Source organism: Ranitomeya variabilis, chromosome 1 (genome assembly GCF_051348905.1).
Source record: "Ranitomeya variabilis isolate aRanVar5 chromosome 1, aRanVar5.hap1, whole genome shotgun sequence".
In the NCBI taxonomy this organism is placed as follows: domain Eukaryota; kingdom Metazoa; phylum Chordata; class Amphibia; order Anura; family Dendrobatidae; genus Ranitomeya; species Ranitomeya variabilis.
Genome location: NC_135232.1, coordinates 1,086,348,197 through 1,086,375,974, shown reverse-complemented (window position 1 = coordinate 1,086,375,974; position 27,778 = coordinate 1,086,348,197). Strand labels below are relative to the sequence as shown.

The 27,778-nt window shown below is 43.9% G+C and overlaps 1 protein-coding gene across 3 annotated transcripts in view; it reads left to right on the top strand.

Moving 5' to 3' along the window:
* Positions 1–27,778, top strand: part of LOC143793210 (cytosolic beta-glucosidase-like) — a 103,937-nt gene that overhangs the window by 61,742 nt on the left and 14,417 nt on the right. For all 3 annotated transcript variants that reach the window (XM_077279973.1, XM_077279975.1, XM_077279974.1), the window contains exons 3-5: positions 1,004–1,231; positions 2,908–3,707; positions 14,071–14,194. In XM_077279973.1, coding sequence (XP_077136088.1) covers positions 1,004–1,231; positions 2,908–3,707; positions 14,071–14,194 — 1,152 coding nt within the window. The remainder of the gene's footprint in view (positions 1–1,003; positions 1,232–2,907; positions 3,708–14,070; positions 14,195–27,778) is intronic.

Genomic DNA, 27,778 nt, shown 5'->3' with positions numbered 1-27,778 from the left:
CCCTGTTTCATGGAGAGAAAAAAAAAAGCTTGCTGCCATGGCGTAAATATTTAGAGGGGCTGATCTGGGTCTTCCGAGACCAGGCCCCCCGGCTATGCCAGGCAGAGACCCGACGATCATGTGATTGCAGAGTCTTTGTGACCAGTCTGTGTTTTCTGAGCACTAGATAAACTGAACACAGAAGAGGTGATGGACCCCTCAGGCCCCATTCACACATCTAAGTTTCACATATATCTTTTATCCGTTTCTTCTTGGATAGAGCACCCACCCATTGGAGTCTGTAGGCCTTTTTGCATGTTCATTTTTGGGTCTGCAAAAAAAAAAGACAACACAACCATGTCATTTCTGATGCATCCACATGCTGTTCTTTATCACTGACTAATGCTAGGAGAAGCTTAGGAAACATTATTTTTTTTTCTTATATGAGAAAAAACACGGAGGACAAATGGATTGTAAAAACAGACACAGGGAACATATATAAAATTGATATATATTTTAATATTTTTGTGGGAAAGGTTGTGTTTTATTCATTGAATTCCATGGTGTTTGTATGCATCAGTCCAGTGGGCGGTGCTATGCAGTGATTGGCAGTCTTCCTTGTGTGCAGGCAGAGCTGTCAGTCACTAGGAGGACCGCCCACTGGACTCCTATACATACAAACACCAGGGATTTCAGTGAATAATACCCAAGTTATACTGAATCTTTTCCCACAACTCTACCTATCATTCTCCCCCTCTACACTGTGCTGCCCACCGATCGGTGGCATGTACAGCTTGTCAGATTCTCTGTTGGTAGTGTCCTCCTGAATGCTGACCTGCCCGTGTCTGTCTACACTGAGGCCATATATTGGGAAGTAATCTTCTACTCGCTCTGCAGTCCTTCAGTTTCCGTTAACCATGTGTATAAAGTGTAAAGCCATCTGCGATGGTGTGTAACGACCATTGTGTGTTTAGAGTCCACACAAAGACCTATAATAAAGCACTGCCTGATTGCCTTTCGCCAGGAGGATGGGATGCCGATGGGAAAGGCCTGAATGTCTGGGATACGTTCACTCATCAGGGAGGAAATCGCGTTTTTCAGAACCAGACTGGAGATGTAGCTTGTGGCAGCTACGCACTGTGGGAAGAAGATGTGAAATGCATCAAACAGCTTGGACTGACTCATTACCGCTTCTCTCTTTCCTGGTCACGTCTGTTACCTGATGGGACGACAGGTTTTATCAACCAGAAAGGTAATTGTTTCTTACGGATACAAGGTTGAAGCTTTAATCAAGGTTATTGCTATTGTCTGGCATAATTAATTTTGGGTGTTCACCAGCATCAATCTATGTTCGGGTACATGCGGAAGAGCAAAGAAACGCTCTGCGGTATAGTTCCTGACTATTACTATCAGGTCCTAATTGGCATTTTATGTCATGGATTGACTTGGCCGAGCTGATATGTTGTCTATGTAGTCACCATGTACATTTACTAAATGTTATAAGGAGATTTACTATAAAATAGTAATAGTGATGATATAGTGCTGAGATTGTACATGCTCCGCTCATGTACTGAACCATTATATTCTTTAGGCCTTGAGATTCTTTCACATTGCGTTTAGGCATCCATTCAGTGGCCCTGACGGGGCTTACGTCCAGTCCCCCCGCAAAACGGGATTCTGGCCTATGCACCAACAGGGCCATAGACTATAATGGTGCCAGCAGGACGAACATGTACTCTGTCGTGCATTCTTTTCGGGCCTATACGCAATTTACTACATCTGAGTGTCCACCACCAGTAGACGTACAGTCTGGAAAATGATGCACGACAGAGCACGAGTGCGCTCTGTCCACACCATTAGAGTCTATGGCCTCATCGGCACATATGCCCGAATCCTGTTTGGCGGGTGGTTTGAACTCAAGCGCCGATGAGGCCAAGGATCGGGTGCCTGAAAGCAATGTGAAAAAGCCGCCAAACTTAGTGATTCTGTCAAGACCAACTGGGTATGAAGGCCTGCTGATTTTCTCCTGGCAGATGGTGTTGGGAAGAGAATCCTGCCGAATTTTAACACCCTATCTGTTCTTATGGGAGAGAAGCCACTAGAATAGATGACTGATTCCCTCTAAGGTGCTGCCAGACATCAGGGTACACACCTGGTCTGGTAGCTCAGTCCATATCTTCATAAAATCTGCAGCTCAGTCATTGAAAAAAAATCATGGTTTTTCATATGCAAATGAAGCCACAAGTGCTCTGGGCGTGACTAAGCATTTCCTAAGACTTTGCCTCTCCGCCTTGAGCCTCCCACTACTGCTTGCTGCTTGACTGACACGAAATTTCCTTTGCTAGTTCTTGAGCTGTCAGTCAAGACAGGGGCTTGAAATTGAGAGGCAGAGTCTTGGGTAGTGTTCTGTCACACCCATAGCACCTGTGGCCTTTTCCGCAATTTAATAAAAGCGTTTTTTTTTTATTATGAAGTCATTTTTATAAAGAAAGGAATGAATTGACTTATCTTTAGAAGAGATACCTGACCCTATTAGCGGTTTGTTGGGGAAGATGAACTCTGATGTCTTATTCTATTTGAGGTATGCATATACCTTGGATAAGAGTTGACAGAATCCGATGATTTCGACCAGATGATCTAATGTGTACAGGGGCCTCCTGACCTCCCAATATCATCTGTCTGAAGAAAATTGCAATTTAAATGCCCAATTATTTTATTTTCAAGTAAAATAAGCCGCCCTCTGCTGAAATCACGGCGATGCTGATCTGATCTGAACGTTCCTAAGTATGGGAGACAGGTGTCGTAGGTAAGAGGCAGTTCTTAGGACTCCCATACAGGGGCAGAGACTACCGATCTGGTCACTAAACTTATAAAAAGGTTACTATGGTGTACTACATTGTTTCTAACCTAATGCTGTCATCCAATCAGGGGTTGACTATTATAACAAGTTGATCGACAGTCTTCTTGCGATGAATGTAACTCCGCTGGTGACACTCTATCACTTTGATATGCCTCAAGCCATAGAAGACCAAGGTGGATGGTATTCGGAGAAGACAGCAGAAGTCTTCGAGCAATATGCAAAATTCTGCTACTCTACCTTTGGTGACAGGGTCAAATTGTGGATTACCATTAATGAGCCATATATTGTTGCCAAGCTTGGCTATGAGCAAGACCTAATTGCCCCGGGGAAAGGAGAACCAGGCTTTGGTGCATATCGGTCTGCTCACAACATGATAAAAGCCCATGCCAAGGCATGGCATGCATACAACAATGTTTTTAAAGAAAAGCAGAAAGGCCTTGTGTCCATTGCTCTGAATTCTGATTGGGCAGAGCCTTTCGATCCAAATTGTTCAGATGATAGAGAAGCGTGTGAGCGATATTTGAAGTTTTACCTCGATTGGTTTGCCAAACCAATCTTCGTAGATGGGGATTATCCTGCAGTGATGAAATCAGAGATTTCCAAAAAGAGTAAAGAAGGTTTAATGACCTCTCGACTCCCAGAATTCACAGACGGAGAAAAGAATATGATAAAAGGCACAGCCGATTTCTTCTGTCTAAACTACTATACTACTCGAAAAGTGAAACCTATCAGTTCAAATCAAAGTGGGCCAAGTTATGACTCTGACATGGGAGCAGAAGGAATTAAGGATCCACAATGGCCTATAGCAGGAGTGGAATGGCTGGCTGTTGTTCCTTCAGGTCTACGTAGACTGCTGGCTTATATAAAGGTATGTGGTGATATATAATAAAGTCTATCATATCCTTGTATGTTAACGGTGAAATAATGTGACTTATGTTCTTTGACCAGCCGATAGACATACAGTCCAGATTTCTGTTTGCTTCACGAATAGTTCCAGATTCTTTCTAATCAAGAACTGCAGTAGGCTCATGAGCAGTTTTTCTCAGTGTTCCTTGGTAAAGTTCCCTCTATTTAGGTCAATTACAGCCAAAGCTATGAAAATACTCTTTGCTACTAAAAACTCAGCATGAGCAAACTGTGAATACCCCCTAAAGAACTGGCCTGTACCCCCTGTGGACTATGTACCATAGATTTAGAGCCAAGATGGTACAGGTTTCAAATTCTAAAAGTTCCATGCACTAGTTAGCATGTCTCTATGGAAGCTTTACTGCAATTTTAGTCAAATAAGAGGGTGACCTCTTAGAGAACAAAATGATCTTTCTCTCCCTCGACGTAATTTATTGGAGAAGAGCCAGGGCGCTCCCATTACACTTTAGGCAATCGTCTCCGATGTCTGCTGATACGGCTGACATTAGTCTTGTGTGTATTGGCGCCTTAACTCCAATGTTCACATCAGATGGTAGTCTGGGTTGACTGATACTCATTTAATTGGCCACCTTAACTCTAAAACAGATTTGACTAGCTACATTAGGTGGGGCACATGATAACTTTAGCCATTTATTTTCTATATGAGACCAGTTTCACATGTCCAACATTCATGGTCTGACATTCACTGGCCTAATCAAACTCAACATCCTCATATGTTCCTATAAGGCTGTTGAGCGTGGGTCAGGAGACCCTCAGAAGGCCCGAATGATTGATTGAAATATCAGTCTGTCTTTTTCTGTATTTTTTTCCTATAATACGCTGTGTGCAGAAATATAAAGCAAGTAACTATTTTGACCATATCATAATTTTTATGCATATTCTTTAACTCCAAGTTATATAAACTAGAATTCTGATTGGTTCGGTCCTGAAACCTCCCTGGAGGCCCAGAAGTACAAGGTGTTCAGTGCTCAGAGGTGTGCCAAGGTATGGAAGGCTGTAACCAACCACCACTGAACAACATACTAAAGTTGAAATGTCAAGACTTGGCCAAGAAACGACTAGCCAAGCAGTGGAGTCTTTGCAATGGATCAGTGTCCTACATGAAAACCATGGTTTTCTTAAAGGTGAAGACTTTTTCCTGTACCACTGCTTGAAGAAATTGTCTTTTAAAAACAGGCAGTAGGTTTGGGATTTCATTTGGAGTCCATCTTCAGGTTGAAAAGGGCCAATTAGCATCTTTAATAACACCAGCTCAGACTAGCGCCCATCTCCACCTTTCTGGCATCTGAATCAAAGTGGAGGTCTGTAACCAATACTGATCCATCCACCAGTCCATCCATCTGGTACATCAGTAGTCACTCTCATCTGATCAGTCCATAACACCTTTAAAAAAAAATCTTTTCTCACGTATTTATTGGCCCAGTCTACACGTTTCCACTTGTCTTGTTCAGTGGAATGTCGGGTTTAAGCCTTCCTTACCTTGGCCATGTCTCTGAGCACTGAACACCTTGCACTTTTGGGCAATCCATGGAGGTTACAGTTCTGGAATAATGGCTTCCTGGTTGCTTCACCTTTAATCCTTAGCAAATCTTTGGTCTTTAATGTGCGTCTTCATTTCTCAACCTGTTTCCATCCTGTTGACTATTTGCAACACCACTTTTGATGGTTCCTGTGCTCACAACCCAATATTTTTTTGACTTTTCAGAGTCAGTTAAAACTCCTTTTTTTGCTCAATCTGCCGAAGGAAAACAAGCTGCCTATTAATTCTGCACACCTTCAAAGGGGTGCTGTGTCCTTAGCCCTCCGACTTCGAGTTGGAAAGTCTGTGTAAAAATGGTGATATGGTCACAACACTCACCTAATAATTGTTTAGATTGGTCATCCAGGTTCGAAATGCCGATTGCTGGAGGTCTTATGACTCCTCAATCAGCTGCTTTGTCGGGGAGCTGCAGTGACTTGATATGAAATGCAAAGTCTATACCGAGTGCCCATTGTCTCAATGGTGGCTCCTTAAACCTTACAATTTGCTTTTCCCTCATGTTAGCCAGAATCAAATCGTAGATATGAGACTTTTCATATATTTTATATTTAATTATGAAAAGAGCTATCAACTTCCACTCTCAACGAGACTGTAATGATCCAGAAGACAGACCAGATTCTCCATCATCTAATTACTACCCTGCCACCACATCTAGGATAAGGAGAATAAGAAAAATAATTATAATCTATGGAATGCAAGTTGCAAGCCCATCTACCATGACTTCTAGCGGCACCAGATGAGGACTGAACTTCGGGATTGTTAATGATGCTCTTCTATGTATCGCTGGTAATGATCCAGACTTCATTGTTGGAAAATTGTTACTCCTAATGTTTAAACGCTATTTCTGGAAGATGATGGCAAAAAAATAAAATGTTTCGCCATTTAAAACGTGGAGCGGAGAATGTCCAGAAAATAACAGGTTTCTAAGGTGTACATCAATAGCGGAGGCTATCTGAAGTACTATTAAAGCGTAATATTCAACTTTCCCTCTCGTAAAATAACATGTATTGCTAATAATTGTCCTGGTTTAATGATTCATATCTAAAACTGAACACTTCTAATTGGCAAGCGTGGCAGAAAAAAAGCTGATTATTGATCTGAACAGATATACTAGCGTTTTATACACCGAATGTCACTCGGATGGGCATCCTTTGTAAGAGATTGTTTTAATAACTTACTGTAGATGAAAAGCTACTAATCTGTTGGGAAACAGTATTAAAAACTAAAGGATATTAGACAATAGATATCTTTTATAGTAATACATGTCTGAAGGCAATCAGAAATGTTTAAAGGCAAAATATATATTTTTTGTATCCAAACGTGTAAAAAAAATTAAGGATGGGATGTCTATGTTCTTGTTATATCAAAAAAACTGACCTTCACATCCAAACATAATTCAGGTCTGAACAGGTGCTTACAAAGGGTCGCTAACTTATATACAATGAAACAGATACGGCAGCACTCTGTAGCGCTATAGCATGCTGACATAAAATATGAGAATTGAATTGCATTACTGCACTAGAAATATGAAAAATTAAGCATACTTAGTGCATAAATTGGCCAATTCATGTGTACCTGGCAGCCATGTTAAGGCGATTCTCGATGCCAGGACCTAATGCCAATCCTCTCTTAGATATTCTACATCTCTATGGGAACCCTCTCTTGGACTAAAGTCTGTATCTTCTTTTATAAGTGGATTTGTTAAAGAAAAGACCCACCAGAAAAAGTGGTTGACCCTTCTAGTATATAATAAAAGTGAGAAAACCTCTTTAAAGGGAATGTATCACTGGCCAACAGTGAAAATGTTTCTGAAATGAAAATAGCTGGTTTGTAATAATTTTAGCATCCTAAAAACGAATATGTTACTTAAAAATCATTATTAGCTCTTGTTGCTGAGATACAGGTCATTTAAGATTATTATGCAGGAAAATAGGGAAATTTTGAATTTTCAACAAATGTGTATTGGTAAACCTGATTACAGACCTGTTGAACCAATGTCAGCCATTTTATAAATTGTGTCTGCATAGTTTGTACTAATTGAAGTCTCTTTCTCTTGTTGCAGTAATTTTGTGGAGAGAATTTACACTTTGAAAATGCCTCGTAAATGTGCAAATATTGTTAACAATTTTTGTTACGTGTGTGGTTATGTGACATTTGCCAACCAAAGAAGACCAATTACTCCACTTGTGAAGACTGCTTACCATCATTACTTTGCTTATACGTGGCACTTAAATACGTGGCACTTATACGTGGCACTTAAATACGTGGCACTTATATACGTGGCATTTTGAGACCTATAATTTTTCCACATTTTGGTCCACAGAGTCATGTGAGGTCTTGTTTTTTGCGGGACGAGTTGACGTTTTTATTGGTAACATTTTCGGACACGTGACCATTTTTTATCACTTTTTATTCCGTTTTTTGTGAGGCAGAATAACCAAAAACCAGCTATTCATGAATTTCTTTATACCGTTCTGCGTTTGGTAAAATTGATAAAGCAGTTTTATTCGTCGGGTCAGTACGATTACAGCGATACCTCATTTATATCATTTTTTAATGTTTTGGCGCTTTTATACGATAAAAACTATTTTATAGAAAAAATAATTATTTTGGCATCGCTTTATTCTGAGGACTATAACTTTTTTATTTTTTTGCTGATGATGCTGTATGGCGGCTTGTTTTTTGCGGGACAAGATGACGTTTTCAGCGGTACCATGGTTATTTATATCCATCTTTTTGATCGCGTGTTATTCCACTTTTTGTTCGGCGGTATGGTAATAAAGCGTTGTTTTTTGCCTCGTTTTTTTTTTTTTTTTCTTACGGTGTTTACTGAAGGGGTTAACTAGTGGGACAGTTTTATAGGTTGGGTCGTTACGGACGCGGCGATACTAAATATGTGTACTGTACTGTGCAATTTATACTCTTGTAATGAATTCTTCTCGCTACCTACAGCACATACTTCCATGGCGTGTATCTAAAAAACGAGAGCTAATTAAACAATTCTGTGGGTATATTTGAGTTTCTCGACCCAAAATTAGTAATATTTGCCTATTTTCATCAAAGAAACATAAAAAAAGTTGTTTTTTGTTGGCCTGTGTTATCAGAACTCTCCTGACTATTATGACCTGTATTAAAAAAAAGTAGAAGTTCTGTTTTCACACTGGCCATTAGGGATATTTTCAACTCCTACTTCTGTCTGGAAATCCACACGCACATTAGTAGCAAGAGACTTGCTCAGACCCTATTTCTGTATTAAAGCATTTAATGAGCGTGTGCACAGGTTATTTTGAAATGACAGTGACCAGGAGGAGCTGTGTCAGTAACTATTATAATTAACTGGATTGTTACATGTGATTATATTCCTGCCTGTGGTGATAATGATACTTCTGAAAAGCTTCCTCTAAAGAACAGGAAGTATATGTTTAAAGGTACCCCAGTGTCCTGTGTAAAAATTGCAAAATGTCATTTAGAAAAAAATGATTCTCATTCTTTATCTATCTATCTATCTATCTATCTATCTATCTATCTATCTATCTATCTATCTATCTATCTATCTACCTATACATACACACAAGCACACACACACACACACACACACACATATATATATATATCACTGCTCAAGAAAGTAAAGGGAACACTAAAATCCCACATCCTAGATATCACTGAATGAAATATTCCAGTTGTAAATCTTTATTCATTACATAGTGGAATGTGTTGAGAACAATAAAACATAAAATTGATCAATGTAAATCAAAATGAATATCCCATGGAGGTCTGGATTTCGAATGATACTCAAAATCAAAGTGGAAAATCAAATTACAGGCTGATCCAACTTCAGTGGAAATGCCACAAGACAAGGAAATTATGTTCAGTTGTGTGTGTTGCCTCCATGTGCCTGTATGACCTCCCTACAATGCCTGGGCATGCTCCTGATGAGGCGGCGGATGGTCTCCTGAGGGATCTCCTCCCAGACCTGGACTAAAGCATCCGCCAACTCCTGGACAGTCTGTGTTGCAGTGTGACTTTGGTGGATGAAGCGAGACATGATGTCCCAGATGTGCTCAATCGGATTCAGGTCTGGGGAACGGGCGGGCCTGTCCATGGCTTCAATGCCTTCATCTTGCAGGAACTGCTGACACACTCCAGCCACATGAGGTCTGGCATTGTCCTGCATTAGGAGGAACCCAGGGCCAACTGCACCAGCATATGGTCTCACAAGGGGTCTGAGGATCTCACCTCGGTACCTAATGGCAGTCAGGATACCTTTGGCTAGTACATGGAGGGCTGTGTGGCCCTCCAAAGAAATGCCACCCCACACCATTACTGACCCACTGCCAAACCGGTCATGCTGAAGGATGTTGCAGGCAACAGATCGCTCTCCACGGCATCTCCAGACTCTGTCACATCTGTCTGGAGTTGGTTTTAACTGTTTGTTCCGACACATGCACATTTGTGGCCTGCTGGAGGTCATTTTGCAGGGCTCTGGCAGTGCTCCTCCTGTTCCTCCTTGCACAAAGGCAGGAGATAGCGGTCCTGCTGCTGGGTTGTTGCCCTCCTACGGCCCCTTCCATGTCTCCTGGTATACTGGCCTGTCTCCTGGTAGCACCTCCAGCCTCTGGACACTACGCTGACAGACACAGCAAACCTTCTTGCCACAGTTTGCATTGATGTGCCATCCTGGATGAGCTGCACTGCCTGAGCCACTTGTGTAGGGTGTAGAGTCCGTCTCATGGGTACCACGAGTGTGAAAGCATAACCAACATTCAAAGGTGACCAAAACATCAGCCAGAAAGCGTTGGTACTGAGATGTGGTCTGTGATCCCCACCTGCAGAACCACTCCTTTGAGTGTGTCTTGATAATTGCCAATAATTTCCATCTGTTTTCTATTCCATTTGCACAACAGCGTGTGAAATTGAATGTCAAACAGTGTTGCTTCCTAAGTGGACAGTTTGATTTCACAGAAGTTTGATTTACTTGGAGTTATATTCTATTGTTTAAGTGTTATATATATATATATATATATATATATATATATATAACGCAAAACAAACTTCTCATCTCTCATATCCTCCCTGTATCACAACCCTAAACAGCTTTTCAACACTTTCAATTTGCTACTCCCTCCCCTCTCATTTCTGCTTAAGACTTTGCCTCTTTATTTAAACAGAAGATCGATACGATCAGAGGAAGCTTTGGCCCACATCGCCCAGTGCCCCTCTTAGCTGCTCAACCCTGTTCCTCCAAAACCAGCTTCTCCACCATGACAGAAGATCAGCTTTCCACCCTCCTATCAAGATCACACCTCACCACTTGAAAGCTTGACCCGCTCCCGTCCCACCTCATCCCTAACCTTGCCATGGTCTTCATCCCAACCCTAACACTCCTCTTCAACCTCTCACAACAGGCATCTTCCCCTCATTCTTCAAACATGCCAAGATCACACCCATCCTCAAAAAGCCCTCCCTCGACCCATCCTCTCTGTCTAGCTATCGCCCGATATATCTTATCCCTTATGCCTCAAAACTACTGGAACAGCATGTCCATCTTGAACTGTCCTCCCACCTCTCGTCCTGCTACCTCTTTGACCGGTTACAATCTGGCTTCCGACCCCATCACCTGACTGAAACTGCCCTAACTAAAGTCACCAATGACCTACTAACTGCCAAGAGCAAGCGATACTACTGTCCTCCTTCTCCTGGACCTGTACTCTGCCTTTGACACTGTGGACCACTCCCTTCTGCTACAGGTCCTCTCATCTCTTGGCATCACAGACTTGGCCCTATCGTTGATCTTGTCATATCTAACAGACCGAACATTCAGTGTCTCCCTCTCCCACACCACCTCCTCATTTCGCCCTTTGTCTGTCGGTATTCCTCAAGGCTCTGTTCTAGGACCCCTACTCTTCTCCATCTACACCTGGGCCTGGGACAGCTCATAGAATCCCACAGTATGCAGTATCATCTCTACGCCGATGACACGCAGATCTACCTATCCGGACCTGACCTCACCTCCTTACTCACCAAAATCCCGCACTGTCTGTCTGCTATCTCGGCCTTCTTTTCTGCTCACTTTCTAAAACTGAACATGGACAAAACAGAATTTATCATCTTTCCCCAATCTCACTCTACCCCTCCACCAGACCTATCCATCAATGTCAGTGGCTGCTCACTTTCCCCAGTCCTGCATTCTCGGTGCCTCGGGGTGATCCTAAACTCTGCCCTCTCTTTCAAGCCACATATCCAAGCCCTTGCCTCCTCCTGCCGTCTCAAACTCAAAAATATTTCCCGGATCCGCGCATTCCTTGACCACGAAACCACAAAAACTCTAGTGCACGCCCTCATCATCTCCCGCCTTGACTACTGCAACCACCTACTCTGGCCTTTCCTCTAGCAGTCTGGCACCACTCCAATCCATCCTACACTCTGCTGCCCGACTAATCTACCTGTCTCCCCGCTATTCCCCAGCCTCTCCCCTATGCCAAGCCCTTCACTGGCTTCCTTTCGTCCAGAGACTCCAGTTCAAAACCCTTACTATGACATATAATAATGATAGAAAGAAATTACATACTGGGAATTGGAATCAAAACTTAGTGAACATGTATCCCCTTAAAAACAAAATTTTATTACAAAATATTTTAAAACACACCACCCAGTGCTTAATGGCAGAAAAAATCTGCCTAGATGATACAAAAAAGACCAAGGTCTAGCAAAAAGAGGGAGGAAGGCAAGGAGCAGGATAAATGCTACTCATCCATGGTATCTGGTATCTGACATCCTCTTTGACGGTCCTCCTGATGAACCGAACCACGGGGAAACACGTTGAGGCACAACGAATTTTGATAAGTAACACGCAATATTGCGGACACTATTGACATACCCTATAGTTTGACCCAATGTATCTTTATGGGCACTCTATAATGACTATTGATGTTGTCAGCTTCATTGATGGGCAGTTACTGGCTCTATGAATGATATCTGTACTTGGATTGGCTTGACAGCTTACAGGATATATTTTCTTGTGGTATGGGTAATAGTTTGTATTTATGCCAAAGTATTATGTGTATGTGGCATATCTGGTAGCATACCCACTGCAATCTAGCAGTTTATAGCGATTGGTGTATCGTAGGGGCTGGATCCCTGCAAGGAAATGATAGCATTTATCCTGCTCCTTGCCTTCCTCCCTCTTTTTGCTAATTTCATTATATTGTGTTTTTTTTAAATTTTTTTGACCATTTTTTTGTCTTTCTTCATCTCTGTTCTTATACATTATTGTTTTCTCACCTGCATAATAGGGTGAGTTAGGGCAGTGAGGGTTAGCCCACGTTGAGTGGGGGCGCCAAAAAATCGTTATTAGGGTGCCAACCTCCACAGCCAGGCAGGGGACAGGAAAGGTTACTGCAGGGTATACGCTAGACCTTGGTCTTTTTTTGTATCATCTAGGCAGATTTTTTCTGCCATTAAGCACTGGGTGGTGTGTTATAAAATATTTTGTAATAAAATTTAGTTTTAAAGGGGATACATGTTCACTAACTTACTATGACATACAAAGCCATGCAGAACCTGTCTCCTCCATACATCTGTGACATGGTCTCCCGGTACTTACCCACACGCAATCTTCGATCCTCTCATGATCTCCTTCTCTACTACCCTCTCATCTATTCTTCCCACAACCGCATCCAAGACTTCTCCCGTGCTTCCCCCATACTCTGGAACTCTCTACCCCAACACATCAGACTCTCGCCTACCATAGAAAGCTTCAAAAAGAACCTGAAGACTCATCTCTTCCAACAAGCCTACAGCGATCCTCAACCTACTGAACCACCGCACAACCAGCTCTACCCTCTCCTAGTGTATCCTCACCCATCCCCCCAGACTGTGAGCCCTCGTGGGCAGGGCCCTCTCTCCTTCTGTACCTGTTAGTGCCTTGTCCTTGTTTTTTGCTCATGTTTATTGTTTGTCTATATTTGCCCCCTTTTCACATGTAAAGCGCCATGGAATAAATGGCGCTATAAAAATGTATAATAATAATAATATATATATATATATATATATGTGTGTGTGTGTGTGTGTGTGTGTGTGTGTGTGTGTGTTATATATATAGAGAGAGAGAGAGAGATTGTGATATGAAAAAAAAATGTCATTAATTTCCAAAAAGAATTGTGCAAAGCCTGATTTAAACAATAGGATAATTTTTTTGCTGATGTTTTCCTTTCTGTCAACAGATTTCATAATGCAAACTGCATACAATATTGTATAGATAGATCTCTTAGGCTACGTTCACGTTAGCGTTCGGCGCCGCAGCGTCGCCGCATGCGTCATGCGCCCCTATATTTAACATGGGGGCGCATGGACATGCGTTGCACTTGCGTTTTGTGACGCATGCGTCACTGTGGTGCATGCATCAGGGCGCAGAGGACGCAGCAAGTTGCAGTTTTTTCTGCGCCCAAAACCATGCAAAAATAGACGCATGCGTCACAAAACGCTGCGTTGTGCATGCGTTTACATTTGCGTTGTGCGTTGCGTCGCCGACGCTGCGGCGCACAACGCAAATGTGAACGTAGCCTTAGACCTGATGAGGCTGGTGTACATGCTGTGAATATCCATCTAAGAGTAGCTGTACAATACTTTTTGATGTTATGAAACAGACAGAATGCTCATTTTAATATCAGATGTGGAAACTCTACAAATATACAGCCATCCTGACTGTATGTATCCTGGATTTTCACCATTGGCAACTAATGATTGTTATGTATCTTTCTAGGACACATTTGGTGACCCAGATATCTACATCACTGAGAATGGATTTGCTCAAAGTGACCCTCCTGTCCTCCAGGACATACACAGATGGGGATACTTTCAAGAAACTCTGGAGGAAGTTTTGAAAGGTGAAACTTTTTTTGTGTATGAATGTGTGTGTGTGTATGTATGTGTGTATATATATATATATATATATATATATATATATATATATATATATATATATATATATATATATATATATAGGCACATTTTTACTTTTTTCTATATTGTAATATGATGGCAGTTGAGGAGAACTTGCAGGTATGTTGTATGATAGCAGTAGAGGTGGTGTGCTTTTTGTAGTCTCTGTTATTAAATTTCTGCATTTCCCATCTGCAAAGAATTTAAAGCTTATGACAATTAATTTAGAACGCAGTTTTTCTCTCAGAACTCCTTTTATGGTTGTAATGACGCTATCTGCTTTCCCTCCTCCCAGTGTTGTATATTGCAATAGTCAGGGGTAGAAGGATGTGCACAGATTACAGTGGAAAGGGGAGAAAGTATCTCAGGGAGGGCAGAGATAAGAAATATAAGATAAGAAAAAAGGTAAATGCAGAATAGAAGCTGTCCTGACTAGGAGCAATGAAGATAGCAGCAAACTTAATACATACAGACCTCTCATCCAGCCTATATTTCTGGTAGAGACACTCCCACAGGAAATAAAAATGAAACTTGGATCACACTGCCTACTGCATTTCAGGAGGTCTAAAACTAAATGAAAGAATGAAGATTCAAAGTGTTCACACTCCTCGACAGCAAACAGATCTTGGAAATAGTGAAACAAAAAAGCTCCCAATTCACCATTTTTTTTAAAATGACTTTTACATTTTTGTCTTGTGGTATTCATTGGTGTTTTTTGCACCAAATTCTTCCAAATGGAGCATGTGGGTTAATGAATTTTGCACAAAATGAAACATGTTTTTTCTGTATGTTTTACCTTGCAGTGCAAAAAGTGACATAATCCTTTAAAATGTCACACATTAGTCTTCAACTGCTCAAAATACATGCATACTTGCAAATGATGACTTCAGCTCCAGCATCTGGATAGAGAAAACCACAGTGATAGTGGTAAACAAAAAAATACGATGAAACCAAGAAAAGACAGCTTAAAGGTTTGATCCAAAGGTCAAAGTAACTTTCATCTAAATCTCTATCTTTTTATTGCCACAATCTAAACCAATTTCTAATAAACTTTCGTTAAAAATTCCCTACCGGAACGGTAAGTACACTATATAACAGCTATTGTATTTTGTTCCCTAATTTCTCTCTGATAATGCTTCCTCTGAGAATCCAAGTGCATGCTCAAACAAAGCATCATCAGGAGGGCAGAGGCTGTGATCAATGCCACAATCTGTGCCCTCTCCCTTTATCATCAGTGACGCTCATTTCAGGAGCTGTGCTAGTCCCTGCGCTTTATGCAATGTGCACAATGACAGCTCTCTCTGTGTTGCTAGCTCAGATGAGCAGTAACAAGCTGGAAATAGAGCAGAGCACACTGTCAGAATACCTGGCAGAGACTAATTACGTCACTGGCGGGGGCGGCGTTCATCTCTGCTCATTGGGTATTCTGACACTGTACACTAACAGTACGCTCTGCTCTGTTGTTGGCTCGTTACTGCTGATCAGAGCCGGTGAGGAAGTGCGCTGTCATTGTGCACAGCATGCAGGGACTCAACAAGCCTCTGAAACAAGTGTATATTAGAGAATATCTTGTATAATGGCACAAAATAGATAGTGATTTAGATGAAAATTACTTTTTCATTTGGACTACCTTTTTTTTTTTTTAAAAAGGGCACAAATCAAAAAATGAATAAAGCAAAAACTAAGAAGTCACATTAGAACCATTTTTATTTCTGAAAAAAGGCACGAAGACAACAATGGAATCACGTCCAAAGTATTTTAATTTTTGTGAATGTTCAAATTTTTAAGCTCCATAAGGCTGGAAAATCCCTTAAAGGATTTAAAGGAGTTATTCCTAAGCACAGTTTAGTAAAAAACAACAAAAAACAAACATGATTTACTCATCGTCCCCGTGAGTTGTGTGGCAGCCAGTCAGTGAGCTCAGCGGCTCTGAATGGAGCGTCCCATTTACCTGGGCTTGGCCTCTGATCTCACTGGTTGATTGTCAGTGTGATGTCGATGCCGCGTCCAATGTTAGATATCCAGAGCCGTGATGGACAGTGAGTACAGCGCAGTTTGTTTTTTATACCAACCTGCGTCGGAGGACAAATATTTCCTGAAGGAGGAAAACCCCTTTAATTTCTCCAGTGCTTTATTGTATAGGCGTAATTTATATTATCCCTTTGATGATTTTGATACACTGTTGACCAAGTTTTCCCAACTACAAAGAATGGAGATGTTCGGGTTGGCGGAACGCACCGAATATATTTATTAGATGGGATTGGTGCGTTCGCAACCCGGGATCCACCGTGCAGGAAAGAATCTGCTGCTAAGTAAATGGCGGCACTATATGGCGGTATGAACCAGCTCTGTTAGCTTCACAGAGCGGCCGAGAAAGCAAAGCTCTGTGCCCTGTTAGACTTTCACAGAGGCACAGGCTAACTACCCAAATGAGAGCAGTCAGTGGTCATGCATGCACACAAAACTCCTCGCCGGAGGTGCCAGCATTCTAGGGGCTTATTTCAGCCAGGTCCCTGAATACACACAAACACAATCTCCTCGCCGGAGGTGCCAGCATTCTAGGGGCTTATTTCAGCCGGGTCCCTGAACACATACAAACATATGACCACACTGGCGCAAAGCACATAACTTAGGAAGATACTAGCGCATGGCTGTGCGGCCAAGCGAGCCTTAAATAGCTGCAGCACGTACAGGACCTTCCTAGAAGGACCAATAGATTTGGCTGCAGTACCTGAGCATGTGACCCTTGATCTCCACTGAGAGATCTTACCCTGGGCATGCTCAGTGTGTGCAAAGCAGGACATAGTCCCAGAAAAGCCTGCTCGCCGCAGATCAGTGCAGGGTACAATAGCAGAGCCTGGAGAGGCAGCAGTAACCCTTTGCACAGTATCGGTCTCAGTGAGACACTGGGACCGACGTCTCCGCTGAGCAGGCTCCACTGCGGCCGATGCAGAATGCGAGACCGCAGCAGACACGGATCGAAATTCTCCCTGTGCAGCAGAGGAAACTCGACTCCTAACATTACCCCCCTCCTAGGGCCCCCCTCCTTGAGCCTCGCTACACTCAAAAGCTGCAATGAGCAGCGGAGCCCGAATGTGCTCCACAGGCTCCCAGGTTCTATCCTCTAGACCGTGACCCTTCCAGTCCACCAGATAAAATTTCTTGCCACGTACCACCTTGCACCCCACGATAGCATTCACCTCAAACTCATCCGTGGATGAACCCGATGTCCCGGCAGATGACTCAGAAAACCGGGACAAATGAACGGGCTTTAAGAGGGAAACGTGAAAAGTATCGGTGATACCAAGGCGTGGAGGAATAGCCAAACGGTAGACCACAGGGTTGACCTGTTCCAGAACCTTGAACAGGCCAATGTAGCGAGGCGCAAACTTAGTGGACTCAACTCGCAGCCTGATGTTACGGGCGGAGAGCCACACTAAGTCGCCAGGAGCAAAGGTCGGAGCGGGGCGCCGATGTGTGTCAGCCGAAACCCTCATTCTCTCCTTGGAGGCCCGGATGGCATCCTGTGTGCGGTCCCAGATGTCACGTGCCTCCACCGCCCAGTCTGCCACCCTAGAATCGATGGATGACATGGGCATGGGCACAGGGACACGCGGATGCTGGCCATAATTAAGGGGAAAAGGAGTCTGACCAGTGGAATCGGCTACGGCGTTGTTCAAGGCAAATTCCGCCCAAGGTAGCAAAGATGCCCAGTCATCCTGCCTAGCAGAGACAAAATGTCGCAAGTATGTCACCAGAGTCTGGTTGGTTCTCTCTACCAACCCATTCATCTCGGGATGATATGCGGAGGAGAGATTCAGCTCTATGCTGAGTAAACGGCAGAGCTCTCTCCAAAACCGAGACGCAAACTGGGGACCCTGGTCGCTGGCAATTTTATCAGGCATTCCATGTAAGCGGAAAATATGTTTTATGAACAACGCCGCCAAGGCCCGTGCAGAAGGTAACCGTGGAAGCGGCACCAAATGCACCATCTTAGAAAAATGATCGGTGACTACCCAGATAACGGTGCAGCTATGAGACTTGGGTAAGCCCACCACGAAGTACATCCCGACCATCTCCCAGGGCCTGTCTGCCACCGGCAGGGGGTAAAGTAACCCAGCAGGCCGTTGCCGAAGAGACCGATTCTGGGCGCAGGAGACACACGCCCGAATATAGTTCCCGACGTCACGGGCCATATGCGGCCACCAGTATGTCCTCGCCAAAAGCTCAGATGTCCTCTTGGTCCCAAAATGTCCACCCACTCTGGATGAGTGAGCCCAAGAGAGAACCTCCGGTCGCAAATTCGCTTGTACGAAAGTCTTGCCCGGGGGCACTGACTCAAGCGAAACCGGAGCCACAGTTCTCAGGCTCTCAGAAGGGACAATAAGCCGAGGCTCCTCCTCCTCCTCCTCAGATGACACTACGGAGCGGGAGAGAGCGTCGGTACAAATGTTCTTCTCCCCGGAGAGAAAATGGAGAGTAAAATGGAACCGGGAGAAGAACAGGGACCATCTAGCCTGGCGAGAATTCAGCCGCTGGGCCGTCAGTATATATACCAAGTTCTTGTGGTCAGTGAACACTTGGAAGGGAAAGCGAGCTCCCTCCAAGAGGTGTCTCCACTCTGAAAAAGCCAACTTCATGGCTAGCAACTCCCTGTCCCCGATGGAATAATTCCTCTCCGCTGGTGTGAAGGTCTTGGAGAAGAAGAAGCAAGGATGCTTCCGACCTTGAGCATCCTTTTGGAAAAGGACTGCTCCAGCACCAACGGATGAGGCATCCACCTCCAAGATAAATGGCTTATCTACATCGGGGCGATGTAGGATGGGAGCGCTAGCGAAGTGTGACTTAATCAAGAGAAAGGCCTTGGAGACCTCCTCTGACCACAACTTGGGATTTGCTCCCTTCTTGGTGAGGGCAACCAAGGGAGCTACCAAAGTTGAGAAGTGTGGAATGAACTGGCGATAGTAATTAATGAACCCCATAAAGCGCTGCACCGCTTTAAGAGAATGGGGTTCCTGCCAGTCCATCACAGCCTGTAGCTTGGCAGGATCCATAGCCAAACCCTGGGCAGAGATGATATAACCAAGGAAAGGCAAGGACTCCTGCTCAAACTCACACTTCTCCAACTTGGCGTAGAGGGAGTTTGCCCGTAAGAGGTCGAAGACTTTGCGAACATCTCTCCGATGGGAGTCAATATCTGGAGAGTAGATGAGAATATCATCCAGATAGACTACTAGGTGGTGAGCATATCCCGGAAAATGTCATTCACAAAGTCTTGGAAAACGGCTGGAGCATTACAGAGCCCGAAGGGCATCACCAGATATTCATAGTGCCCATCCCTGGTGTTAAAAGCCATCTTCCATTCGTCCCCCTCACGGATGCGAATCAGATTGTAGGCACCCCGCAGATCCAATTTTGTAAATATCCTTGCTCCCCGTATCCTATCAAAAAGCTCAGATATCAGGGGTAATGGGTACTTGTTCTTAACGGTGATGTCGTTAAGACCCCTGTAGTCTATGCATGGACGTAAGTCTCCAGTCTTCTTCTGTACGAAGAAGAACCCAGCCCCTGCAGGTGACACTGACTTCCTAATGAATCCTCTTGCCAGATTCTCTTGGATGTACTGGGACATTGCCTCCATCTCCGGGAGAGATAACGGATAGACTCGACCCCGGGGAGGCTCAGCACCAGGCAAGAGGTCAATAGGACAGTCATAGGGGCGATGTGGCGGAAGGGTCTCCGCAGCCCTTTTGGAGAACACGTCTGCATAGGGCCAATAGTGCTTGGGGAGAGAGGAAAGATCTGCGGGTACCTGTGTTGTAGCAACCTGAACGCACTCCCTCTGACATCTACCCTCGCACGATTTACTCCATCCCAAAATTCTCCCTGAGGACCACTCTATATGAGGAGAATGATAGCGTAGCCATGGTATCCCCAACAGGACCTCATCAATTCCCTCAGGAATGACTAATAGGGAGATAATCTCCTGATGTGATGGAGACACAGAAAGCGTGATAGGAATGGTTTGGTGGGTAATCTGAGAGGGTAGTGTCGACCCATTTACCACTCGAACGGTTACTGGTTTGGCGAGCATAACCAAGGGTATTGCGTGATGCTGGGCGAAAGCGGATGACAATAAAATTCCCCTCCGCCCCAGAGTCCACGCATAGCTCTACCGTAAGAGTGGATGGGCCAAAGGTAATTGTCCCCTTGAAGGACAACTTTGAGGCAAACGTCGCCGTGTCTAGTGTACCTCCTCCAACTGCCACTAGACGCTGACGTTTCCCCGACCGCTGAGTACACTTGGAGGCAAGATGTCCTGACTGCCGGCAAACATGACAGACCTTATGTGCACGAGCGGACTGGGACTTGGGTCCCGCTCATGTCACCTCTATGGCCTCATGTGACTCGGACGCCTGGACTGGAGATTCCAGATGTCTGGCGAAGGTGGGAGCCAGCCGAAACCTCTGCCTACACTGGGCTCACTCCAACCTTCGCTCGTGAAAACGAAGGTCTATGCGAGTTGATACAGCTATGAGCTCCTCCAGTGTGGCGGGAATCTCCCTAGTAGCCAAAGCATCCTTCACATGGTCAGCCAGCCCCCTCCAAAATACGGGAATGAGGGTTTTATCTGGCCATTCCAACTCAGACGCTAATGTCCGGAAGTGAACCGCAAAATGGCTGACCATGGTTGAACCCTGAGTCAAAGCCAGCAGTTGGAGCGCTGTATCATGGGTGACTTGAGGTCCTACAAAGAACTGTTTCAGAGTGTCCAGAAACCGAGGAACACTCCGCACCACATGATCGTTGCGCTCCCACAGCGGCGTACCCACTCCAACGCCCTGTCCGACAAGAGAGAGATTATGAATCCCACCTTTGCCCGCTCTGTGGGAAAACGAGAAGCCAGGAGCTCGAGGTGTATACCACACTGGCTCACGAAACCCCTACAGGACTTACTGTCCCCAAAGTATCTCTCAGGCAATGGGAGGTGAAATAAGGTCGGAACAGAGGTGGCAGTGGGTAAAGCTGCTGCAGCCATGCTAGAGGCCTGAACAGCTATTGCGGTAACATCCACCGCCGAGGTTGCACGCTCAAGAGACGCCAACCGGCCCTCCAGCAGCTGGATGTACCCCTGCAATCGCTGTTCATCCGCCATTACTGAGCCAGATCCTGGCGCTAGTATACTGTTAGGGTTGGCGGAACGCACCGAATATATTTATTAGATGGGATTGGTGCGTTCGCAACCCGGGATCCACAGTGCAGGAAAGAACGTGCTGCGAAGTAAATGGTGGCACTATATGGCGGTATGAACCAGCTCTGTTAGCTTCACAGAGCGTCAGAGAAAGCAAAGCTCTGTGCCCTGTTAGACTTTCACAGTGGCACAGGCTAACTACCCAAATGAGAGCAGTCAGTGGTCATGCATGCACACAAAACTCCTCGCCGGAGGTGCCAGCATTCAGGGGCTTATTTCAGCCAGGTCCCTGAATGCACACAAACACAATCTCCTCGCCGGAGGTGCCAGCATTCTAGGGGCTTATTTCAGCCGGGTCCCTGAACACATACAAACACATGACCACACTGGCGCAAAGCACATAACTTAGGAAGATACTAGCGCATGGCCGTGCGGCCATGCGAGCCTTAAATAGCTGCAGCACGTACAGGACCTTCCTAGAAGGACCAATAGATTTGGCTGCAGTACCTGAGCATGTGACCCTTGATCTCCACTGAGAGATCTTACCCTGGGCATGCTCAGTGTGTGCAAAGCAGGACTTAGTCCCAGTAAAGCCTGCTCGCCGCAGATCAGTGCAGGGTACAATAGCAGAGCCTGGAGAGGTAGCAGTAACCCTTTGCACAGTATCTGTCTCAGTGAGACACTGGGACCGACGTCTCCGCTGAGCAGGCTCCACTGCGGCCGATGCAGAATGCGAGACCGCAGCAGACACGGATCGAAATTCCCCCTGTGCAGCAGAGGAAACTCTACTCCTAACAGGAGACATCTGCAATTTTATATCATATGTACACTTCAACTGTGAGGGACAGAATCTAAAAATAAAAACCAGAAAATCACTTTGCATAGTTTTTAAATAATTAAATTGCATTTTATTGTATGAAATAAGTATTTGATCACCTACCAACCAGCAAGAATGTGTCTCTCACAGATCTGTTAGTTTTCCTTTAAGAAGCCCTCCTACTCTGTGCTGATTACCTGTAATAAATTGTACCTGTTTGAACCAGGGCTGTGGAGTCAGAGTCGTGGAGTCGGAGTTAGTTTTGGTTGGAGTCGGTAGAAATGTCTCCAGCTTTAAAAAAAAATGTATTAATATTTCATAATTGAACTTTCATATGAATTTTATAAATGTTACTCAAATATATATGTTCTATCAAACTATGAACAACAGTAATAAGCAGTTCTGCTGGAGATAGACATTTCTTACTTCTTGTGTGTCACTGTTCTCCACTGCCCTTATCTAATCTTATACTTGGTTAACCTCATGGTGCCCCAACCCCCCTACTTACAATGTATGAAACTGAAAGTGAAAATGTGTTGCAAATTCTTAGTAGTAAAGCTCCTCCTCTAGACTAGATGTTTACTAGGTGTGCGTCTTCCAAGCATCTCACAGCTGCTACTCAGAAGAGGAAGACTGTAAGAAGTATTATCCTTTCAACAAACTTTGCATCAGTTAACTGTGAGTACATGAGGAATAACAGTATTACTGACCACTATATCAGTTGTACGACCTGGCAATAATTTTGTACGATTGTTTTTAGGAAAAACAATTGTCATTTGGATTGTGAATGCAGAATTAAATCCTGAGAATGTCAAAGAAGCGTCACATTAAATCAGCTGTATTTGAACATTTCACCATCACTCAAGATAGAAAACATTATGTCTGTCAGTATATGACAAATGATCCAGACAAAAACAAATGCTGTGAAGCCAAGATCAGTACATATTCAGGCAAAGATAAAAATGCTCCTACCAGAGCTTCTAATCTAAAGAGACATTTACAGCGCTTTCATCCAGAGGTACTGAAAGCAGTGGATGAGAAAGACTGCATCCAAACCAGTGAACCAGTGCCCAGCTCTTCCAGCCAAACAAAGGAGCAGAGAACTTTACAGCCATCAGTTGCAAGATATTTTGTCAGTGACAGTTACTGTGACAATGACAGTAGATACATTTAAAAAACAGATCATAGAGCTTGTTGTAAAGGATAGTGTGCCTATTTCATTATTTTCACGACTAGCTTTTATGTGTCTGAATGGGGAAATGGCCCGCAAGCTTGGTGTTTCTCTGGAGAGAGAGAGTATTAGAAAATTAGTAATCGAAGAAGCTTTTAAACAAAAGGAAGAACTTAAAAAAACTCTCAAGGGATGCTTTCTGTTTCTTAAAATGGATGCCTGCACACGTCACAGAGTGAACTATTTTGCCATCAATGTCCGATTTGTTTGTGATAAAAATGAAATAGTTACCAAGACATTGGCAGTAAAAGACACCAAAGCTCATCACACCAGTGAGTTTCTCCAGGTCTTGGTGGAAAAGGTTCTGCAAGACTATGAACTTAAAAAAGAGAAAGTTCTTTCTGTCGTAACTGACAATGCTTCAAATATGATAAGTACTATTAAGCTAATGAATGAGAGTAATGATGGTGACCAGCAGCTAGAAGAACATTCTGGGTCCACAGACACAGAAATGTTTGAAATGGAGGAACACAGTATTGTAACTGAGGAGCAAACTGAAGTTGCTTCAGATGAACAGCAACATGATGGTTTAGATGATCTTGTTGAAACTGTCAATACGTTCTTTCATTCATCACATGCGCTGTGTTGTGCATACGCTACAGCTGGCTATAAGAGACAGTCTGCAAGAAGGACATGCTGCTGCACTGATTGGCAAGGTGAGAAAATTGGCTACTGTTGCCAGAACCCCTAAAATTGACTCAATTTTGAAGAGACGTGCTGGAAAAGGGGCAATTATTGATCAAGCCACACGATGGGGCAGTACTTACTTAATGATTCAGCGCTTGGTTGAACTGAAAACCTTTCTTGTAGACATGGCTAACCCTCAACTGACGCTAAATGAAAGTCAGTGGAATCAGGTGACTGAGCTGGAAAAATTGCTAGAGCACCCATTTACAGTAACTAAAAAATTACAAGCAGAGGACTTAATTCCAGGTATTTTCTTAAAGGAGTGGAAGAACCTGATGTTTCGCCTGTCCCAAAGAGGAGGGTTAATTGCAAGTGGCATTGCTACATCAATGAAACAGAGAGAGGAGCTACTATTACAAAATAACATTCTTTTGGCAGCTGTTTATGTAGACCCAATGCATCGGATTCTTCTAGATGATCAACAGCTAACTAAAGGAAAAGAAGCTCTGTTTGAAATAGCAGTAAGGATGAAAGGGTTTCAGAACAGTCAGGAGGAACAAGAAGAATTTGGTTATCCTGCCACATCTTCACCCTCATCAACTGATGAAGAATTTAATTTAGAAAAATATTTGGATCACAAGGACCGTGCAAAGCGTTCCCGCATAGAAGAATCATCCCCATCAAAGAACACAGCCAGTACATTTCAGCAGAATTTTTCATGTGCACTAAAAGAAATTGAGAAATTTGACCGTTCATCAAAAATAACAGTGCAACAAGCGATTCCTCTGTATCCTGACATTGTCAGAGATGTTGCCCGAGTGGTTACTACTTTGCCACCAACCCAAGTTAGTGTAGAGAGGTTGTTCTCTGCTCTCAAAATAATTACCGTATATACTCGAGTATAAGCTGAGATTTTCAGCCCACTTTTTTGGGCTGAAAGTGACCCTCTCGGCTTATACTCGAGTCAGTGTCGGTGAGGGGGAGGGGCGGCTGTGATATACTCACCTGTTCCTGACACTGTCCCTGCATGTCCGAAGGTCTCCGGGAGCCGGCGGTATCTTCCTGTGTTCAGCGGTCACGTGGTACCGCTCATTTAAAGTAATGAATATGCACGCATATTCATTACTTTAATCAGCGGTACCACGTGACCGCTGAACACAGGAAGATACCGCCGGCTCCCGGAGACCTTCGGACATGCAGGGACAGCGTCAGGAGCAGGTGAGTATATAAGGGGAGGGGGAGCATTGCGCGATAGTCACCTGTCCTCCATTCCATCGCTGCGCGCTGCTCTGTCTTCCCATCCTCTGGCTGTGACTGTACAGGTCAGAGGGCGCGATGACGCGATTAGTGTGCGCGCCGCCATCTGCCTGAACAGTCAGTGCAGAAGATGGAAGACAGAGCAGCACGCAGCGATGGAACGTGGAAGGTGACTATCGCTGGTGCCGGGGGCCTGAGCGAAGAGAGGTGAGTATGTGATTTTTTTTATTTTAATCACAGCTAATGGGGCAAATGTATGGAGCATCTCATGGGGCAAATGTATGGAGCATCTCATGGGGCAAATGTATGGAGCATCTCATGGGGCAAATGTATGGAGCATCTCATGGGGCAAATGTATGGAGCATCTCATGGGGCAAATGTATGGAGCATCTCATGGGGCAAATGTATGGAGCATCTCATGGGGCAAATGTATGGAGCATCTCATGGGGCAAATGTATGGAGCATCTCATGGGGCAAATGTATGGAGCATCTCATGGGGCAAATGTATGGAGCATCTCATGGGGCAAATGTATGGAGCATCTCATGGGGCAAATGTATGGAGCATCTCATGGGGCAAATGTATGGAGCATCTCATGGGGCAAATGTATGGAGCATCTCATGGGGCAAATGTATGGAGCATCTCATGGGGCAAATGTATGGAGCATCTCATGGGGCAAATGTATGGAGCATCTCATGGGGCAAATGTATGGAGCATCTCATGGGGCAAATGTATGGAGCATCTCATGGGGCAAATGTATGGAACATCTCATGGGGCAAATGTATGGAACATCTCATGGGGCAAATGTATGGGGCAAATGTATGGAGCATCTTATGGGGCAAATGTATGGAGCATCTTATGGGGCATATGTGAGGAGCATCTTATGGGGCATAATGTGTGGAGCATCGTATGGGGCCATAATGTGTGGAGCATCGTATGGGGCCATAATATGTGGAGCATCTTATGGGGCCATCAACCTTTATGCAGCACTATATTGGGCAAATGTTTCTATGGAGCATCTTATGGGGCCATTATTAACCTTTGTGCAGCAATATACGGGGTATATTTTAATATGGAGCATTATATGGGGCTCCTGATTTAATATGGTTATTCAAAAACACTTAACCTACTGATGTCTCAATTAATTTTACTTTTATTGGTATCTATTTTTACTTTTGATATTCACCGGTAGCTGCTGCATTTCCCACCCTAGGCTTATACTCGAGTCAATAAGTTTTCCCAGTTTTTTGTGGCAAAATTAGGGGGGGGTCGGCTTATACTCGGGTCGGCTTATACTGGAGTATATACGGTAGATCAGATTTGAGTGCATCCATGAAGGAGGATCTGACAGAGGCAATACTTTTTCTGAGGACAAATTTATAGATTTTTTCTTATTAACTGCATAACAGTGTTTATTGCATATTTACTTACAAGAGTTTAGAAAAGTTTATAAAAGTTATTTGCTATATTCTAATTGTATTCTAATAAATATAGTTTTTGCTCTAAGTGGTCTGATTACTTATATGATGGTGAGAAACTGAATAAGCACGATGTTAATATTTTACAACAGTAAATTTATTGTTACGAATTGGCCATTTATGAAGGAGTCGGAGTCGGAACCTGATAAAATCCAGGAGTCGGAGTCGCAACTGTGGCTTACCGACTCCACAGCCCTGGTTTGAACTCGTTACCTGTATAAAAGACACCTGTCCACACAATCAATGACACTCCAACCTTTACATCATGGCCAATACCAAAGAGCTGTGTAATGACACCAGGAACAAAATTGTAGCACTGCACAAGACTGGGTTGGGCTACCGTACAATAGGCACGCAGTTTGGTGAGAAGGCAACAACTGTTGGCACAATTGTTAGAAAATGGAAGAAACGCCAGATGACTGTCAAACTTCCTCGGTCTGGGGCTCCATGCAAGATCTTGCCTCTTGGGGTAAGGATGATTCTGAGAAAGGTCAAGAATCAGCCCAGAAGTACATGGGAGGACCTGATCAATTACTTGAAGAGAGCTGGGACCACATTCTCAAACATTGCTGTTAGTAACTCACTATGCTGTCATGGATTAAAATCCCGCAGAGAATGCAAGCTCCCCATGCTGACACCAGCACGTGCCCAGACCCATTTGAAGTTTGCCAATGACCATCTGGATGACCCAGAGGAGGTATGGGAGAATGTCAGATGAGTTCAAAATAGAGCTTTTTTGTACTTTTTAGTATCAACTCCACTCACCGTGTTTAGAGAAAGAAGGATGAGTACAACTCCTTGAACACCGTCCCAACCATGAAGCATGGTGGGGGAAACTTCATACTTTGGGAGTGCTTTTCTGCAAAGGGGACAGGACAACTCCACTCTATTGAAGGGAGGATTAATGCGGTCATGTATCACAAGGTTTT